Genomic DNA, 20,768 nt, shown 5'->3' with positions numbered 1-20,768 from the left:
CTTTACTTCAAATGGAAACTCTATCAGTATATACTTCTACCCTACACCTTTCCCTATTTCCATTCTCTCCTCTTTGACTTTCTTTCCTCCTTTTAATTTACTAGAAATCAGATTACAATCACTCTTTGAAGGATTCGATATATTTACTCTCTTTTTTTAACGATATTTACAAGGAAAGAAGGATCATTCAGTGCTCCAGACATCACAACTAGGATGACTACTCTCCAGCTCCCTCCTCACACCCCAAAACCGTGTGTCTTTCACTCTTTGAATATAAACTAAGTGTCTTTCTATGCATTATATATTATATCTTTTTCATATATACTAGTAGCATTTTTTGGTGAAATCAATAGTATTTATGACAGAATATTAACAACTTAAGTTGTAACTAAGTTAACGATATAGTTAGGAGAGAATGATCATTCGATTAAGGAGTGTAAAGAGAGGGTGTGGGAAAGAAGAAAGAAAGAAGTACAATGATATTAGAGAAAGGAAGGAGAATAATAAGGGTAAAAATAATAATAAAGAAAAGGAAAGTGAGAAGGACCCCTTAGGGCTAAAACCACCTGAAAGTTTAAAAGAAAAAGAAAAAAATAATGTGGAATCCAATGCAAAGAAAGAGGTAAGGTTTGTGTGTGTGTGTGTGTATATAGGAAGTTCACTTCACACATAAATTAAAGTTGAGAGATGTGCCCTAAAAACCAAAGGATTAGTACCATTACTTGGGGGGGCAATACCCCCTTTATTCACTGACTCACTCACTGCCTTCTCTTCTTCCGCTTTGCCAACGTACAATAATTCTCCCCCAACCCAATCATACTCTCCAATATCCTACTCCCATTGATAAGACTATATAATCGACATCTTTGTATGAATGACCTAAATTTTGATTATACTAATGCCAAATTAACTCAATTTTAAAAATAATAAAAACAAACATTTTGCTTAATTATCTCACAAACATCATAGAGTTAAAGTTTCCTATTTGTGATTGCGTATCTTACTGACTATGAGACCTCGAATGCAATTCTACATTCGATAAAAGTCCTAAAATTGCAAAAGTTTAACAATAGGCTAGTGAGAATTTGTATTTGATATAAAAATCGCATTTGGGATCTTGTCAATTTGCAATAGATGCAACAAATGGGCTTTACGAAAAGTTTATATTATTTTTAATTATGTTTTCAAAATTCTGATCATTTTTTTTTTTTTTTTTTGTTAGTGGAATCAAATTTCGATCATCTAAAAAAAAAAAGTCTATATTGTCGTTCAATTTTTTTTTTTTTTTTTTTTTTTTTTTGAGTAAAAGGAGATAGTCCTAAAAGTATTTCAAATTTAAATCTAGGAATTATGTGAGAATATAAATATTTTGAATCATTTTACACCCTTTTTCTTACCATTATATATATATATATATATGATATTGTATCATCTCCCTTCCCATTCTAACTATTTCCCAAAGGGTTTGTTTGTAATCACAAAAGCACCTACAACATATAAAGAATAATATAAATGTTCATAATAATGAAGTAAATTTGGTGACAAAAAAAAAAGGCCATGCATGCATACAGTAACAAGGGACCAATGTCCCTACATGTATTGTACAAAAGAGGGCCACGGACCCCCACTATATGATTTCTCATTTATTGTTCATAGTATTATTTTCTTTTACACACAACTTGAATTCCACATTTGAGCGGTGAATTGACATCTCTCTTATATCATAACAAAATTTCTTAAAACATATAATAGAATAAACCATAAAATGCCACTAATTTAACTATCATTTTTTTGGACAACTTTAGATTCATACATGCTCATATCTCATCATGTCTCTCTAATTAATTATGAAAATATAATATAATTATGAACATGTTTTTAACCATTTATGAAATCAGTAACCTCAACCCAAAATAGTTCAAAACATATTTACTTGATAGCGTTTACCTGGAAGTGCATTATATGAATTTTTCGAACTTAGAAGAGATATTTATTTTGAAATATGAACTATTCTTTGAAACAAAACTTTTTCTACCCTATTTTATAACAATTATGTTATTTTATGTTTTTGTAACATTTTTGTAAAATTGAGATCTCAAAATTATCATCCACGTCAACATACTTTACCAAATATTCCTACCTTTTAAATTAATTACTTCTTAACATTTAAAATGGATACAATTTTTTTCGTGCTAAAGTTTTTCAATTTATGCAGCCTCTTTAATTAACAAATGGGAATGTAAATATTTAAATTTCAATGTAGAAAAAAAATTGAGCAATAATTAGAAACTCTCATTTAGTGTTTAGATGGGGTTTTCCCTATTGATTTAATTTGTTAAGTATTATAATCTAAGTTTATGATTAACCAATTTTGATTTCAAATGTAAATAGTTAAAGCACACCGTTCAAGTGCTTCGAGGGATAAACAATGGTCTTTGTAGAGTGAAAACAAAACCACAAACACATCTTCATATAACTAGTTTTCGAGGGTGTACTCAACTGGAGACCACATCGGTACAAATATTCTATAAATATTATGAATCAAGAACCCACCTCTCACCAACAAATTTCAAAAGGTTTAAACATAAAAAAAAAGTTAATTATTTCATTCATTCGATTCAATTTTTAAAAAGTAACCATTGATTTGGTCCACTATGATATGATTTCATACTGTTAAACATGATCTTTAGTTTGTTTTGATTGATTTTCTGTTCTTGAAATTTTAGCTTATAAATATTACTATTTTTTTTCTCCTTTCTTTTCGAACAATATTTTCAAGATCTAAGTATCTTTCCCAAAAAACTAAATTTTGTTTTCATTTTAAAATTTTAGCTAAGAATCAAAAAAACCTTTACTGCCATAAAAATATCAAAGGGATTCATAACTGAGAAATGTGGAATACTCCTTATGAGTGTGTACATTTAAAATTTATAAAAACAAGAAAATTATCTTGAATTCCCACCAACTGATAGATGGTTCCCAAAATGAAATTAATTATCCCAAGTTATAAAAAGAAAAAAAAAAGTATTTTACCCTGTCTTGAAAATATTCTATAATAAGTAACTAACCATCTTACATCGTAGACATTAATATTTGGATAAATTAACAAGTATTTCTCCATTGAAAATTACAAGTCGATGCCAATATCCTTTCTTTTTCTTTCAAAACAGTAAATAAATAAAATAAATACACACTGTACTTGTCTTATTTGTCAAAGTTATATTATTGAGTCTCATTAATTGGACATAATTAAAAAAATATAATTCAAAAGTTCTAAATTAAATGTTGAAGTACTTGAAATACAAAGGCTTTTAGAGTCATGGGTTTGAACTTCGAATCTTGAGATCATAGTATAGTACCATAAGATATAATACGATGACAAAGAACGTTAGGTTTTAACCCATTTTCAGAAATACAAACCAATGCTGAAAAGCTTGTTTATAAGCAAATCAAACACACAAACTTAAACCAAATCGAAAGGTCTATGCTTGACCATTACGACGATCGCAAGAAGAGAAGGATTTGTACGTCAAGGTTTTCACGCCTGTTTGGTGGAAGGATTTTGTCGCTATTCCATCAAATGTTTGAGATGAGTTATTCTGATTTCTGACAAAATATATCATAACGACCATCTATGTATTATACAAAAAATTAAATTAGTTAAGTAAAACAAATGAGCAAGAGAAATGTATATGTAAAGAAATTGAAAAGCCATTTACATTCTAAGAACACTCGATAATAAGTGAGATGGAAGAGGAAAAAAAGAAAAATAGCTAAAATTTCTTGAGGTGGGTCTACATCTATGAACTCACTCAACAACAAACCATCATCATAATTATATCTTCATATCTTTACACATCTCTCTTACTTCCCTTCTGCAGAAACCTAGTCAAACCCTAAAATTCCTACAAACAAAATATACAATACACCATAGGAAGAAATAAGAAACATAATTAATTAAATATATATATATATATATTCTCCATGAAATAAAGGGAAAAAAAGCATAATCTCCGCTCAATTGAAAAGCCAAGACATAAATAATAAATATTTATACCTTTTTCTTCCAATGGGTACCAATTGTTAAAACAAGTACAGACATTTCTGAGAGAAAGGGGCCTCTTCCCATCAAGAAAATTTAATAAACAAAAATCACTGAAAGCAGAATCATAGACATTACATAGTTTTACCCACTTGCATTAAGGATTTATATACATACATAATATATAAATAATTCAACATAAAATATAAGAGATGATCTTAAGAAGGGCAGATGACTAAGTAATGAAGAATTGAAGGGTTGGAGGTAGAAAAAGAGCCATTAATTGCCACTGCAGCATCATCAAGATTCTCAAGGGGGTTTGGAGCAAAAATAGAAGAAAAAAACTTGTGAATCTTGAAGATGCAGCAATAGCAAACAATGGCTGACCATTACATCGAAGGCTTTGTTCTTGAAATTCTTAATCAATATAACAGGAGCATAAAAACTAATATGTAAAAAAAAGTTTAAGGGAGAAATGAAAGGGGAAGAAGAGGAGAAGATAAATGGGGTTAGGTTTAGAAAATGTGTATATATAGAGTTTCCATGGAGGAGGAAATAGGGTTTTTATTTTTATTTATTATTTAAAAAACATAAATAAATAAAGAGAGAAATAATTAAAAGAAAAAAAAAAGGAGAGAAATTGGTGTACCTACAACTACAACAGTTAGCCATCGTAATCCTAGGTACCAGATTTACCAAAACCTTTAATCCTTTTCTGACCTTTTCTTTATCTGTCACACATGTCAACATAATATAAAAGGTAATCTTTTGAGATTTCAAGAAATATAAAATCATTATTTTTAGAAAAACAGATTAGGCAGTTTTAATATTTGATGATATGTTGTTAGTTTCTGCATTGTAAATTAAATGGGTTGTGTTTGTGATGTTATTTGGTGACATTAATTATTATAACGTGGTCGACACAAATTTTCGTTGTTGGATGTAAAGATTACTCCTAATCGGCTGTGTCTTACGCTAGTTCAGAGACCATGGAACGTGTTTGTTTATCAATTGGAGATTCTCTTCTCTTCCGTTTGGGATCGACTTAAAGATGCTGCTACTACTCAAAACCTCCCACATTTTATTAACCAAGCTCTCCGGGTGGGATCATTGATAGCACTCAAAGTCTGCTATTCAATCTCAATTAATTTAGGATAGTTCAATGATTTTAGATTTCTATTTCGATATTTTGTAGGTTTGTTATAGGATAGAATGTGTCTTCGTGTTAAATTGGAGCTAAAATGTGTGAAAATGATTTCTAAATGTATTTATCCGGAGTTAATGAGGGCAAAAGATGTCAAATAGGCTTCTACCTTCACAATAGCTACCTTTGTCACGCACAACACACAGTTTGTTGCAACGCTCCAAAGTCTAAACGTGTGCATATATATATTCGTCAGTGTTGCGACGTCGTAACGATTTTATAAATAATATGTTCTCAGTCTATGTTAGATCATCTCGGATTCAAGTTGCTTTTGGGTGTCTTCCTCCCTATTTTCTAAGTTCATTTGGGTTTTTCTTCTCTTTTGTTATCCAAGCTTTCCCCATTGCCCCGCGTGTCAAGAATGGGATAAGGTACTCTATTTCTAGCTTGGGATACAAAGATTTTCATTATATTTAATTGCATTTGTGAAGAATTGAACTAAATTATTGTATCATCATACATATACCAATTATGTTTTGAATAGACTTTTTTAATTCATATTGTCGGACGCTTGAGGACATGTGATGTTTTCTTTCTATTCGTGTGCAATTTACTTATGAATTGTGCATGATGTTCATGAAGTGGTAAGTTGGATTAGCTTGTTAACTAATGTTGCTTTGCTCTAATCAACTTAGGATTGAACCATCTGAATAGTTAGCTATAACATGGAAGTTAATTATTCATCCTAACGCTCTTAATGCAACATGATTTGATTCGAATTTGCATGATTTTCATCTTTTTCGAATTAGATTAGTTGGATATTCAGAACAATTTAATTAGCTTTTCTAATTGAATTGGTTAGGTGTAGCCAATGAATTATATTCAATGATCAGAATCTCATGAACAAATGTTTTGAACAGAGTGAACTTGGTCAACCCAAGTTAGGATTTTTTTATTAGTGAATTCTTCCCAATTTACTTTTTGTGCAATTTGAATTTATTCATGCAAAAAATTGCAAGCCCCCTCATTGATAATTAACCTTGGGTTGGAAATTATTTACTCGAGAAATTTACGTGCTCTACGTGTTTGACCCGGACTTTGCCTCTAAAATTGGACTCTTGATGTGTGAATTGGTTTTAAATTATTTGGATGGTGAATTTGGTTTGAAAGAAATAGAAATATGTTTCAAGTATCGACAAATTCTACAGTCACATATGAGATGAAATTTATCATTGGTATCATTTGTCGAGCACCAAATCCAACCTTTTTGGCAATCATATGATGTATATACTATAGTTCTTTATTGGATAACTTTTCTTTAGTCTTTAATTATCACTACTTTTTTTTTTTTTTTTTTTTTGTGTTTAGTTGTTCTTTAGCTTTCTGTATATCTTTATGTGACATGGATATGATGACAATATTAAAATGTGTTAATCTAATTGAGATATCCGAGTGCACTTCCTCTTCTCAATCTATTTAAGTAATTTTTTTAAAAAAATAACATATATTCAATTTATATTTGACGATTATAAAGAGAAATGCCTCTCTTGTGATATTCTCACTAAAATTTGAAGAAGTTGAAATTGTCAAACATGAGGATTTATGAACTTCAAATTTTTATCACACCTAAACACAATAACAAAAGAAATTACAAGTAAAGTCTTACAAGTTTTGCTCGTTTGATTCAAAATAGAAACCTTTTTATGAATGGAAATTATAACCTAAAACAACATGATAAATGGAGAGGTCAAATTTTTATCTAATATTAACTATGACAAATAAAATAAAGTATTAAAATATTTTTGAAATAATTAAAAAAAAAAAAGGTTAAAATTAAGCATATTGATTTTGGTATTAAATTAAGTGAAAACTTTAATGAAATGATGATTGGCGTTTAATTAGAATAATAATTAGGGTTGTGGGAGAAAGAGAAAAAAGGAAAGGAAAGAATTGGGTAATTGTGTGGATGAAGAGATTTGGGTGTGTCCTTTGGGGGGGACGGTTCTGAATTGACATGACCCTGACCCTGACCCTAAACATGACCCTCTCACCCCCACCACACCCCATTGTACCCAACCCCTACTCTTCAAACTAATTAACCCTTTTTCCCTCTTTAATTGTTTTTTCTATCTTTTCTATTTTTCTTTTTCTTTTTCTTAAACTTAATTGTGTCTCCATTCATCAATATACAACATTCACCTAATTACAATATGTATATTAATTAATACTTTTACTGTTGAGTATAAAAAAAATTTATTAAAATTTAATAACGTTAATAAGATACCTGGATTATTTATCTTATTGTCAAGTGATTTACATCGCTAAAAGAATTAAATGATGTATAGTATAGTCTAAATAATTCATTTGGGTTTGTAATCTTTTCAACTTTTAACAACATTTTGATTGTTGTGGATGACTAGATCTATGCTTATTTAAGATGTTTTCATGTTATATTATCCTCCTTTTGGCGTATGAGTCTAAGTATTTGCCATATATTATCCTAATGTGTCTGTTCTCCAAAGTTATATATCATTTGCAATTTTAATAATTTTTACATTATAGTTCTTAATTGGAAGCCTTTTCATTTCTAGTATCTCTGCTCTTGTACTTCGGCGTTTTTTTACTCTTGTACTTTATTTCCATTATCAATACTTCTTTTGGATCGGAACGTGATAAGGACATTAAGGAAGTATTAACCCTAGTTGAGATGTTTAGGTGCGCTTACCAATCCCTTGACCTTTAATGCTCTTTTTAAAAATAATTTATATATAATAAGGCCGTTGAGTTTATGCATTTAATTTATATTAACACAAAGTAGAAGCCTTGAACGTGAAACTATTTGGTTTTTCACATACGGGAGGTTTCTATTAACTACGTACTAATATTTTACCACACTTCTAAACACTTTCTATTCATTTTTATTATATTTAAAAACAATTTTTATTATTTTAATTAAAGTGTGTTTTTGGTGGTATCTTTGCCATAATTCATTTAGTATTTGTCCTTTTAAAAGTTTAAATGTGAAAAATAGTCTAGCCAAACACAATACTTCTATTAATTTCACAAAAAAGAAAAGGAAAAATTATGTAAAAAAGATATATTTCAATGTTTAAAAGTAATAAAATTTGTTAAAATTAGGAGAATTATAAAAAATAGTAAATTTTAACAAAATATTTATAATATATAGCAAAATTTTTAGATTTTATTAATAATAATCATTGATAACCGTTGATATGCTTATGTTAATGACATTGATAGACAGTGATAGAAGTCTATCAATAGCTATTATTGAAAGAATCTAAAATTTTACTATAGTTGATAAATATTATAATTTATTTTACTATTTTTAAAAATACTCTTTCAAATGATGAGAAATTAAAATAATAATAATAATTAATAAAATTAGAATGATAAATGTTTATTTTCAAATATAGTAGCATGAACCAAAATATATATAAAATGCAATAAAATAATATCAATGTCTATCGTAACATGATATATCAATATATATATCATTATAGACGCATATAGTAGTTTATCTTCATCTATCGTGGTATATGACATATAAATTATGCAATTTTTCTGTATTTATAAATATATTTAGAAGTCTCGTCGTTTAAAATAATTTCCATGATTAAATTTTGACATTTGAGAGTAATTTTTAATTATAAATAGTATTTTAACCATAAAATCTTTTAATATATATTTTTTTTGGCAAATATCAATTTACTCCATGAACTATGAGTTGTATCAGTTTAACTCTAAACTAACAAGGAGACCAATTTAAACCATAAACTTTTGAAGTTGTATCAATTTAAACTTTAATCTAATTAATAGTCGTATCAATTTAAACTCTAAATCTTCACAAATGTATCAAATTAAACCTTAAATTTACATAAATATATCAATTTAAACTCTCACCTTTCACAAGTATATATATATATATTAAGTTTTTAAGTTGATAGAACTACGGAAGTTCGTAGTTTAAATTAATACAATTATTAGTTCGTGATCTAAATTAATTTTCAATAAAGATCATATCAATATTGATATGATCTATATAGCTTAAGTGGGTACTAAATATCTATAACAATGGGTTTAAGTTAAAATTTGTATAGTTTGATCCTACTGATTATATTTATTATTGTTTACGTATAGAAGGAAAATATATGATGGCAGAATCTTATTTGGAGAGACATCGAGGGACGTGATGACATACATCTCGTGAGACAACAACCATAGGAACCTTAAAAGATATATAGCCAACGCCAACACCAAAAGAATCAAAGTTGGAATAAGATTTAAAATTTTTATAGTTTGATCCTACTGATTTTATTTGTATTCAAGTTATGTTTACTGTTAACCAAAATTGTAGAACATGACTCTGAGTCCTTCCACCCCGTAAACACTCAACGATCTTAAAATAGTAAACCATAAACATTATATAATTACTTCAATTTAAGGTTATGTGTCAGCCATACATATATATCTTTTCTATCTCACAAAGCTAAGGTTGTCAACTACACTTCAAATCAAACTGACAAGAACACAAATACAACTTAAGTAATATCAATCTAAAAAATAAAAGAACCGTGAAGGAATCTGAGTGAGATGGTGAACTTAATTAATCAGGAGATGGAATCACCAAAAAAACCAAAAATCAAAAGGGTGGTAAGATGAAAAAAGCATATGTGTGTAATAATATGGAATACAAAATGAAAATCTGTTTTTTCGGACAATTCTACTCATTGCAGTGTCTAGCTTTAATTTCTTACAAAAGTAACACTTCATTCTCAAGATCTATCAAACTATATACTACAATATTTTAAGAGAGAGAAAAGTGTTAATGAAAAAGTAAGTTCCATTTTCAAAAAATGACTTATTTATGTACTAGTTTATGACCATTTCAGGTAATCGTACCTCTTATTCAAGTTGGTTTATAATTATAAACGAAACGAAGAACTATGAAACATTTATTTAAACAAGATACGATCAAATGAACAAAATAAATGTATAGGTGTATAGGAGTAGTTGTGTTTGGTTTAGAAAGAAATCAAGAAATCACATCCCATCAAGAGATAAAGAGAAAAAAAGAGTAAAAAAGAAAGGGAAAGGGTTTTGCTTTACTTAGAAGGAATGATGGGAAATGGTGAGATTTGAATCATACACACCAACTCCTCTATATGTGAAAATGTGGGACTCTCTAATTTGTTCCAATTCACTTAGCCAATTTTCGTCCTTTCTTCCCTTTTTCATCACTTTTTTTCATCAATTAGCTGGAGTAGTTGTTTTTGGCTTTACCAAATTACCAATTTTGATCCTTTTTTAATATATATATATTCTTTTCATATATCTCGCTCTCACTTTTTTTCATGACTTGATATGGGGTTTGAGTGTGGAGAAAAAGTGATGCAACCATTGATAGTAATATACATAAAGCAGCCATGCATCTATGATGTAATCTCAAAGTGATGATGTTATATATCCCAAAGATCCAACTCAATTTAAAGCTTTCTAGTTTCACTTTCGGTTTCATAACTTTTCGTATGCTTTTTCATTTTTTTTTCTAATGAACATATAGTCCTTTATCTTTCTATTCGAATAATGTCACAATCTACCTTACATGACTTGGCTACATAGTTTGTTACTTTTCTTTAATAAAAAGAAGAATTTCACGTGATTTTTTTTACCCAACATGAATTAAAGTGTGACTAAAATGAGTAAACAAATATCTTTGAACTGTAAGTTAGATTTTATTGTTTGAATTGTTTTATCAGCTCAAATTAGAGGTTTAACTGTTGGGTAGAAAGTGGACGAAGATACACCTACATCAAACACAAGTTTTTAAAATTGTTTTCTTTTACAATTTTTAAAACTCGAATTGAATTTTAAAAACAACTAATCAAATTAGAAAAAAAAAAACAAAATAGTAAAAGAAAGAACAATTGTAATGAGTATTACCTTTTAAGAATAATAATGAATTGTGTTATATTTATTACATGGTGTTATATGGGCTAACAAGTTTCATTGCTAAATTTTCAAATGTATCCAAAGAAATAACTTGAAAGGAATGGAAATGATAATACTTTCATCATGTGGCCTTCTGATGATAGAGATATATTGTAAAGACATGCATGGGTAGAAAAGAGGCATCCCACAAAGTACACCAACGTGGTTGAAACCAAAGGTTTATAAGATGAAAATAAAAAGTGAATTTTGGTATTTCGAAGGTGTCGAATCAAATTAATAAGTGATGTGATATTATGACGGCTAATTAATTTTTTATATTATATTGTATAGTAAGATGCAGAAAAATGTGGTATAAAATTACAATAAATAATAAATGTTGATGTGGGAAAGCTTGGAAGTTCGTGCAATAAGGCAAAGTTAAGTTAGGACCCTCAAGGGCTCAAATTATGGCATGGCCCCCTCTCTTCTTCAATCCTTCAAATGCTTCTCCTTAAGATCTTCCCCACTCCCATTACCATGAATTTTCGACCAACCAAAACCTAAACAGTACAATTCCCTCCTTCACAATCCTATCCTTCTTTACTTCCCCCACACACACACTTCTTTCTATGCATCCAAATTGTTTCCAATAGTTTAAATTAACTTTAACACGTGGTTAGAGAGTATTTAAATGTAATAAGAGTTAGGGAAGATAATAGAAATTTCGAAAAGTGTGAGTAATTAAAAACGAAACAAAAACGAGACCGTTAAGGTTTAAAATTGTGAGAAATAGAGGGGTTGAAAACTATCAAAACAAAATAAGTTTTATAGTTCAAATCCGACAAAAAAAAATGCACAATCCAAATATGATTTTTTTATTACATTACATTACAAACCCCCTAAATGCTTGGTTTATTATGGAATGTCTCTTTTTTTCATTTGTGAATCTAAAATAGGTTGAAAACTAAACAAGTAGATGACCTTTCATAGATTTGAACAACAGACTTTTTGGATCACATGCACAAATAATCATGTCTTATATCACAAAATGCTTAAATGATTATGCTTGTATGTACTTTCACATTATATCATATAAAAATAGTTTATGTCAAGAATGGATAAATATTATAGAAATGAACTTGATATCCTTTTAATTTAATAGTAATGCTATTTGTCCACTTTAGGTATAAAGTCTTCCTAAATTTGCTTTTGGTTTCATCCAAAAAAATCCTAATCATAATCAATGATGGAACTTTGCTTGCATTCTTAATAATCATTATCAAGTACCATCTCAAATAGTCATCATATCTGAATTACACTTGAGCGTGTTACTTTCTTAGAGTATGTCAACTCACTGGAGGATGTCACATGTTGTATGTCGTACCATTTATTCATTATGACTAACTATGACTAGTTCATTTAAGTCTGATAAATGTCTTTGATTATCTTTACGATAGATATGATATTGTCCATTTTGAACATAAATTTTATGGTTTTGTTCTTGGTATCATCCAACAAGTTTCATACTATATTATGGATATATAGTAATTGTTCTTACTTCTATATATATAACAATAATCACCTCTTATCAAATCAACGAGAACTTAGTTACATTTATATAGTATTTATGATTATCAAGAAATAAATGATATTGTGACTGTCTTGATCCCAATATGGAGAAGAAAAAGATGAGTACTATTATGACACAAGAAAAAAAAAAGCATATTTGTATAATTTAAATTCTAACTCTCACGCGGTCAATAGTCTATATTGATTCTACTATATTTTGAATTTTTGTTGTACTTTGAATTTTGAGCATAGTTTCTATTTAGTTCCTAAGTTTTAAAATATTACACATTTTGGATAAATTTGATTTCAATTTAGTCCCTAAATTTTAAAATGTTACAATTTTATGATTGATATTTGAATTTTATTTCAATTTTATCCATACATTTCAATATTTATATTTTTAACCTTAATTTTAGTAAATGATTATCTTTTGTCTTTAGTGTTAATGTATATTAATAAATTTAAAATAATTAAACTAATTATAATCAATAAAATTTCATTATTTTTCATCACTTTCCAAATTAAATTTAAACTTTTACTTTATAATTAATTTAAATTAATTAATAAGCATTTTCATTCATGTAGGTATGCAAGTAAGGGAGTATTTAATAAAAAAATTTAAAGTTAAAAATATAAAATAACATTGAATTCTCCCTACGAAATTGAAACAAAACTTAATTGTTAAGAGTAAAATTATAACATTTTGAATGTAAATCCAAAATTGAAACAAAAAACAAAACTCAAGCACGTATAAGCTTTTGAAACCCAAGAATTAAATAAAAGAGTCTTTGACTAAGATGACTTAAAATGATCATATTACAAGATTGACCCAAATTTTACAAATGTTTGAGAAACTTCTTGAATGGACTAATATTTTATACAAATATAAGATCTAGATGATCAATTTACCCATATTTATTGTTAATAATATATTAAAAAATAGAAAGAAAAAAAAAGAAAAATAGACCATGATGAATATTTACATTTATTAGATATCCTACATAAATAGGTAAGTGATTAATTCTATTATGTTAATATTATAATAAAAATAAAAATTCTTCCTTGATTATTTTTCTTTGGGTAATTTTGTTAAAAAATTCTTCCCTCTTGATTTCTCTCTCAATTTCCAATCTCTCTCTCCGATCAGTCTTTATTTCATTTTACATTGTTTTTCATATACTTCACCTACTCATATAATATATATTGAATAATATGGTGTATATTTTATAAATGAAAGATTCTTATATCAATTTGTTTACGTATTTTATTTAAATATTCATATCTTACGTAGTAAATAATACGTTATGTTTGAAACAATAGTAATTATATATGAAAGTTGTTTATGTTTAAACATTAGTTATTATCTGGTATATATATCTGTGATGTAGGGACTTTGACGAAAGAGTTGAAGATCTACGAAATTGTAGGAAGAAAAATTTGAATGTTAAATTGTTTTTTTTGGGTAGGATTTTATTAAAAATATGATTACAGTGTAAGATAATAATTTACACCATATTTAAACTTACATACGGAAAAATGTATTTTTTTTTTCCAGAATAATATTATAATATTTAATAATTAGCCGTACAATTCCGAATACCTAAGTTTATGGTTATTAACGTTGAGAAGGGAAATGAAAACCCATTCAATAAATGGGCTTTGGAGAACTTGTTGGGCCGGCCCAAATTAAAGGTTCCGATAGGTCGTAGAAAAGGCGACGAAGCCAGCTAAGCGAGAGCTTCGTTTATACAAACTGACCGTTACAAAACTTTCCAAACAGATCAAATCTTCCCTAAATATATATTTTATCAAATTTTCAAAAAAGCCCTCTTTTCTTTTTCTATTTCATCCCGCTCCCTTTCTCTCAATATAAATCCTACCCAAAAAATTCGACCGTTATATTCAAAAGAAAAACCTCATTCTGCTTGAGAAGAGAAAATTTTAACAGAGGAAACTCTTTACTGGTTTTCTCTGTTGCATTCAAATTATCAACCGATTTCCCCCCCTTTCTTTCTTAGATCAAAGAAAGAACAAAGAAACCAAGAATGGATTCACCTCAAGCAAGAAAAGCTGGGCTTAATCTCCCAGCTGGAATGGCCGAACGGTCGCTTCGGCTCGAGACGTTTTCCGGTTCATTTCGAGCTATATCAAACTTGTCGTCACCTTCAAAAACGTCGACTTGCAGCGATAGATTCATTCCGTGCAGATCGTCTTCGAGGCTGCACACATTCGGGCTGATTGAAAAAGCCTCCCCTGTGAAAGAAGGGGGAAATGAAGCTTATTCAAGGTTGTTGAAAACAGAGCTTTTTGGATCTGATTTTGGTTCTTTTTCACCTGCAGGTTCTCAAGGTCAAGGCTCTCCTATGAGCCCCAGCAAGAACATGCTCAGGTTCAAAACAGATCACTCTACTCCAAATTCACCTTATTCCCCCTCAATTTTCAGCCAAGATGCTGGTTATTCTTCTGAAATCTCAACCCCGCCAAAGCCGCCTCGAAAAGTCCCCAAGACACCTCATAAGGTTTCAATTCTATACCCTTCTTCTTCTTAAAAACTCTTTTTTCTGTGTAACTATTCAGCTGAGTTCTTGATTTCTGATGTAGGTTTTGGATGCGCCATCGCTTCAAGATGATTTCTACTTGAATCTTGTGGATTGGTCATCACAGAATGTGTTGGCTGTAGGACTTGGAACTTGTGTTTATTTATGGAGTGCATCAAATTGCAAAGTAATCTTTCATTTCACAGATCAACTCCGGTCCTGTACTTACTTTTGTTAACCCCTTCTCAACAAATCGGTGGTTTTATTCAATTTTCAGGTCACTAAGTTGTGTGATTTGGGACCTAATGATGGTGTATGTTCAGTCCAATGGACAAGAGAGGGTTCCTACATATCAATTGGTACAAACCTGGGTCAAGTTCAGGTAACATATCAGAAGATAAAGATTGAAGTTTTGAGATCAAGTTTCATTACCATAGTTCATCTTTTTTTTTTTACTGTTATTTCAATGTTGTAACTAGATATGGGATGGGAGTCAATGCAAGAAAGTTAGAACCATGGGAGGGCATCAAACAAGAACTGGCGTTTTGGCATGGAATTCTAGGATATTAGCATCAGGAAGCCGGGACCGTAATATTCTTCAACACGATCTCCGGGTTGCTAGTGAGTTTGTGAACAAACTCGTAGGCCATAAATCTGAGGTGAGAACGTTCGAACTACTCTGTTAAGATAGATATAACACAACATCATCAAAGGCTTATCAATTCTTTTAATGGACACCTGCAGGTTTGTGGGCTCAAATGGTCAAACGATGACAGAGAGCTTGCTTCTGGTGGAAATGACAATCAGGTAGATCTACAGATAACCATCCTATGCAAAAGGTTTCTTTCTTTGATCTGATCATTTAATATTATGGCTTCTTTTGAACAGCTTTTGGTATGGAACCAGCATTCACAGCAGCCAGTATTGAGACTAACTGAACACACAGCAGCAGTTAAGGCCATTGCTTGGTCACCGCACCAGAGCGGCCTTCTTGCATCTGGAGGTGGAACTGCTGATCGATGCATTCGCTTCTGGAACACTGCAAACGGCCACCAGTTGGAGAGTGTTGACACCGGAAGCCAGGTTTTTTTCCCTTGTAAAGATGATGATAATTTTGATTCCAACTTCTTATCATCAACCTTTTGATAAATTCTGTCAAATTTTGTTCAGGTTTGCAATCTTTCATGGAGTAAAAATGTAAATGAACTTGTGAGTACACATGGGTATTCACAGAATCAGATTATGGTGTGGAAGTATCCATCAATGGCGAAGGTTTGCTTTCCAAGACAATTCAAAATGTAACATAATCACTTCACATACAAATTCTCAGGTTTAGAACTGTTGTTTTTTCTTTCTCAATAGGTTGCTACTCTAACTGGACACACAATGAGAGTGTTATACTTGGCAATGTCTCCTGATGGTCAGGTATTTGAAAATGTTATATGTTACTTTTTTAAGGTTAACTTCTCCAAAAGGAACTTCCTTTATGAAAATCCTATGAATGTGGTTTCTTGCAGACAATAGTAACAGGTGCGGGAGATGAAACTCTTAGGTTCTGGAACATCTTCCCATCAATGAAAACTCAGGTAAAAGCAAGGAGAATGTGATTCTTTATATTAGATGAAACACAGTCATTAACCTTCAAGAAAATTCAGACGATTACTTAATTGTCTAAAAGATTTAAATGTTGTTTCTGTTTTTTCCAGACACCAGTCAGAGATACCGGCCTGTGGTCATTAGGACGAACGCAAATTAGGTGACGAAGTTCCTGAAAGCTTGTTTTTCAGCCTGTTTTTCATTCATTCATTCATTTTGTAAATGTCAGCCCCTCTTTGGAATTCTCCCAAAGCAAGCATTTTAAATGTGTTATGAGAAGTGTTTTCAATTTGTAGAAAGTTCCATTTTGTTCTGAAATTTCATATGCAAATGATAACAAGAGTGTCTTTTAGTTCTTGGTTCACACAATGAAAGCCACTTCTATCAAACAAGTTTAATAATATATCTACCAACTAATGCAAGTCTGCCACTCAACAAATCCCTCAAGTTTTGTATTGCACTAGCTCTAGAAAAACCCTCTACCAACTAATGCAATGAAAAAGCACTTCTATTGGCTGACTAAATTATGAACAAACAAGCTTAAATAATATATCTATCAACTAATGCAAGTCTGCCACTCAACAAATCCTTCAAGTAATTTGCATTGCGACTAGCTCACAAGTTATGTTTTTTAATAACAACTAATGCAAGCCTGCCACTCAACAAATCCCTCAAAGTAATGCATTGCAATAGTTCTAGAAAAACCCTCTCTACCGTCTCGAGCGCAACCAAGGTCCAAAACAGAGGAAACATTGTTTGGGAACTCTGCTCCGATCTGACCATCTTGATTTGAAATTTGGTTCTTCAAAGCACTCTGATTTGGCACTTATCTCATTCTAGTTGTATGCAGTTGCAGTCAGCTGAAAATTTGAATATTTATGTTCTTGCCTGCAAGTGCAAGCTTTGACATATCAGATAAATCTCTCTTGATGACGATCTTGTAGCCTTAGGCCTCAACCAGGATGCCTTTCTGAAGAGTGGTTTCAACATCCGGCTGAATTCTGAGATAAAGAATAGAGGAAGAATGTAAAGCCAGGCAAAACCAAGTATAAACAAGCTGTGGAAATAAAATTCTACCTTGTGTGTCTTCACTCTCCAATAGTTTTAAAACAAGGTGGCCTCCTTGTCGTAAGACACCATCACAATCTGAAGCTGAAGTTGAATCATCGACACTATCCTTGTCCTTTCCATGTATAACATCTCCAACACCTAAGGCAGCTTCTCCGAGTGCCAAATTAACTGCTTGCATACCCAATTCAACTGATAATGCCGCATCTCTAGTGGTGATTCCAGATACTAAGGGGCACATGTCTGAGAGTATTACAGAAAATCCCTTCTCCTGAAAAAACAGGATTTAAACAGTGTAACTCACAAATTTATCTTCCCCAGTCACCGCAACTTCTCTTCATACTCCTCATTGTCCATGTTTATGTTTTATGCTTTTTGTTTAACTTCCATTTCTGAAGTAAAGAGCAAATACCGTGTCCCCTAAACTAAACTATTGCACAAATCTTGCACTTCCATATGAACTAGTGATTGAGTTATTGAGTGCTGTTAGTAATAATGTCATTCAAAGAGAAAGACCGAAAGAAAGAACATCCTTGATCAGGAATGTCGCCAAAATGCTCATGTGTATAAACTGTTTTTTTTTTTTTTTTTTTTTTTGTCTAACGACTTTAATTTTCTAAGGTAAAGAGCAAATATTGTATACCCTTAAACAAACCATTGCACAAACCTTGCACTTCCACCGAATGCTAGTGATTGAGTTATTAACTGATACTAGTATTTTAACATCATTCAACGTGAAGAAACCAAAAGAAAGAACATTCTTGATCAGGAATATTACCAATTGAGCTCTATATTCAGGAATAATACAACATTCAATGTTAATACTACAAGAAGTCTTACTTTTGATAAGTGAAGTTACCTTAGGGGATAGTGACTTCAATTTGCTTTTAGGAAGGTTCATAACATCAGCACTAACAGTTTGTACCCTTGAATCACAATGCATATGAGGAACCTTTACCTTCTGTTCTGCAAGATCCATATTTTTCTTTAACAAATTAAAACTTTCTGGTAAATAAGATTCAGCATAATTAAGTAACCCAGAAGAAGATAAAGAGTTAACCTTGATATCAATACCCAAAACAGAGCCTCCATTTCTGGGAGGCCCCAGACTCTGGCAAGCTACCTAAAACCAACAGAAATTTAAATGTGAAATGAAAAGTTAAGGGAATGGAGGTGAAGGGTGGAGAAACGGGACCTGAAGCCAGGCACCGGGAGCGCAGCCAAGGTCCAAGACGGAGGAGCCTGAAGTAATCAATTTGAATTGGTTCTGAATCTGAAGCAACTGAAGAAAAAGAGGATTGACGAGGGCATGAAGGAAGAAAAACAGAGAGGGGAAGTAGGGTATTATACCTTGAAGGCTGATCTTGCAACATAGCCAAGGCGTTGAGCCTCTCTGTAGAAGAAATCGGGTGCTCCTGCTCCACTCATTTCGTTCTTCCCCCAATGCTTCTTCTTCTTCTTCTTCTTCTTCTTCTTCTTCCCCGGAGAATTGATTATATCTAAAACCCTTCTCTAGGGTTTCAACTCCAATTTCAAACTTTTTATTGTTATTCTTTCTTTTTAATTATTTTACATTTTGTTTCATATAAATTTTTTAAAACCAATAATTTTGTTAGTTCAAATTTGATTTGGAAGTATGTACTTACAATTTAGTAACAATTTAATCTATAATTATTTTTTTTGATCCATAATGTAAAAAATAATAAAAAATTAAACTGTATTTTATAAAAATATTAAATTTCAAATTAGTTAAAGATTTATTTATGAAATTTCATTAAATCTAATAAGTAACTATATTATATGATAAAATCTAAATCAATAATTATCTTTATGAAAGTTTAGGAGTTAAGTGTGATTTTTAACCTACAAATGTATTAGAAAGAAAAAATTAGACCATAAGTTGAATGAAAAGTTATTAGATTAATATGGTCTTTTCTTAAAATTATTTTTAATAGGAAAATGGAGAGATTTGAATTAATCGTTAACCTATTCTATAATTAATTGGCTAAAAAAAGTGTTAAACATATCACATATGTCACTGTATCTTATTATGGTTGTGAGAGTTTTCTTCTTTACAACTTATCATCCTTACTAAATATTACAATATTCATGATAAAAGTTATATAGAGAGAGTGGAATAATGAATTTTTTGTAATTAGATTTTCTTTGTCTAGTTTTCATTTGATTGTTATGTTTTAAAATGTTACACTTCTAATCTAAAAATTTGATTTGTACTTTTAAAATCTTAAATTTTCACGATTTTTTATTCGATGTTAAAAATTATTTTTAAATTTTAATTTCATAATTATTTTAAATTAATTAATAGACTAGTTTGGATTATATTTACAGATTTGTTATAATTATTGTATATTAATATGAAAAATAGTAACAACTATTTAGAGGTAAATTAATGTACAAAATAGATGCTGCATGTTCCTACATCATTTTTATGTATCTTTACAATGGTAGCATAAGGAATTAAATCTTTGATTTACAATAAAAGAGTTTCTAACAAGTTTTAACTATTGATCAACATTTTTCTTAAAAGAAATTATAATTGATGGCTATTCTCACTCGATCCATATCATTTGAGTCATCCCCTCCTCCATTGAGAAAGCTTTTCCATTGGTCAACCCCTCCCGACTCTAATGCGACTTTTTTGGATGGTGAAGTGGGAGTGTTGGTGCTAATGTTTGTAATGGTATCTATTATGAAACTAATATTTTAGTTTTTTGGGTTAAAACCGACTTCAAAATCCTTTGAAATTTTTTTGTTGAAAATTTTGACTTTTCGTTCATGCCATAGAAGACCTCCCTTATTTAATGTAGGTCCAAACATATTGATAAACTTTTCTTTTAAGCTG

At 30.2% G+C, this 20,768-nt stretch overlaps 2 protein-coding genes across 3 annotated transcripts; one reads left to right on the top strand and one right to left on the bottom strand.

Annotated features, from left to right (window-relative positions):
• The first annotated feature begins 14,560 nt into the window (after positions 1–14,560).
• LOC101215923 (protein FIZZY-RELATED 3) lies at positions 14,561–17,189 on the top strand. The gene is made up of 10 exons (XM_004142717.3): positions 14,561–15,223; positions 15,306–15,428; positions 15,519–15,623; positions 15,721–15,900; positions 15,986–16,048; positions 16,130–16,324; positions 16,412–16,513; positions 16,604–16,666; positions 16,759–16,827; positions 16,948–17,189. Exons 1-10 carry the CDS (start codon positions 14,750–14,752, stop codon positions 16,999–17,001), a joined length of 1,428 nt encoding a protein of 475 aa, XP_004142765.1. The 5' UTR covers positions 14,561–14,749; the 3' UTR covers positions 17,002–17,189.
• A 29-nt stretch (positions 17,190–17,218) lies between these two features.
• Positions 17,219–19,445, bottom strand: LOC101216412 (ribosomal RNA large subunit methyltransferase E). Of its 2 annotated transcripts, XM_004142719.3 has the most exons (6): positions 19,256–19,440; positions 19,101–19,187; positions 18,966–19,028; positions 18,765–18,866; positions 17,915–18,176; positions 17,219–17,838 (listed from the first exon to the last, which is right to left on the bottom strand). In XM_004142719.3, the coding sequence occupies exons 1-6, from the start codon at positions 19,331–19,333 to the stop codon at positions 17,714–17,716; spliced, it is 717 nt and encodes a 238-aa protein (XP_004142767.1). In that variant the 5' UTR covers positions 19,334–19,440; the 3' UTR covers positions 17,219–17,713. The 2 variants fall into 2 exon arrangements, with proteins under 2 accessions (XP_004142767.1, XP_031741806.1); XM_031885946.1 differs by having other exon boundaries at positions 17,219–18,176; positions 19,256–19,445.
• Positions 19,446–20,768: the final 1,323 nt, after the last annotated feature.

The sequence above is a fragment of the Cucumis sativus genome, chromosome 5 (assembly GCF_000004075.3).
Source record: "Cucumis sativus cultivar 9930 chromosome 5, Cucumber_9930_V3, whole genome shotgun sequence".
Taxonomy (NCBI): Eukaryota; Viridiplantae; Streptophyta; class Magnoliopsida; order Cucurbitales; family Cucurbitaceae; genus Cucumis; species Cucumis sativus.
Note: the sequence above shows the minus strand (reverse complement) of the source record. Positions and strands in the feature narration are given on the sequence as shown.

Bases quoted from the DNA above. Each gene is read 5' to 3' on its own strand.
- LOC101215923 (XM_004142717.3), top strand. From the start codon at position 14,750: ATGGATTCACCTCAAGCAAGAAAAGCTGGGCTTAATCTCCCAGCTGGA. The intron at 15,224-15,305 runs GTTTCAATTCTA...TTTCTGATGTAG, and splicing joins TCCCCAAGACACCTCATAAG to GTTTTGGATGCGCCATCGCT. The intron at 15,901-15,985 runs GTGAGAACGTTC...GGACACCTGCAG, and splicing joins TCGTAGGCCATAAATCTGAG to GTTTGTGGGCTCAAATGGTC.
- LOC101216412 (XM_031885946.1), bottom strand. From the start codon at position 19,333: ATGAGTGGAGCAGGAGCACCCGATTTCTTCTACAGAGAGGCTCAACGC. The intron at 19,188-19,255 runs GTATAATACCCT...CTTTTTCTTCAG, and splicing joins TTGCAAGATCAGCCTTCAAG to TTGCTTCAGATTCAGAACCA. The intron at 18,177-18,764 runs GTAACTTCACTT...CTGTTTTTTCAG, and splicing joins TGAAGTCACTATCCCCTAAG to GAGAAGGGATTTTCTGTAAT.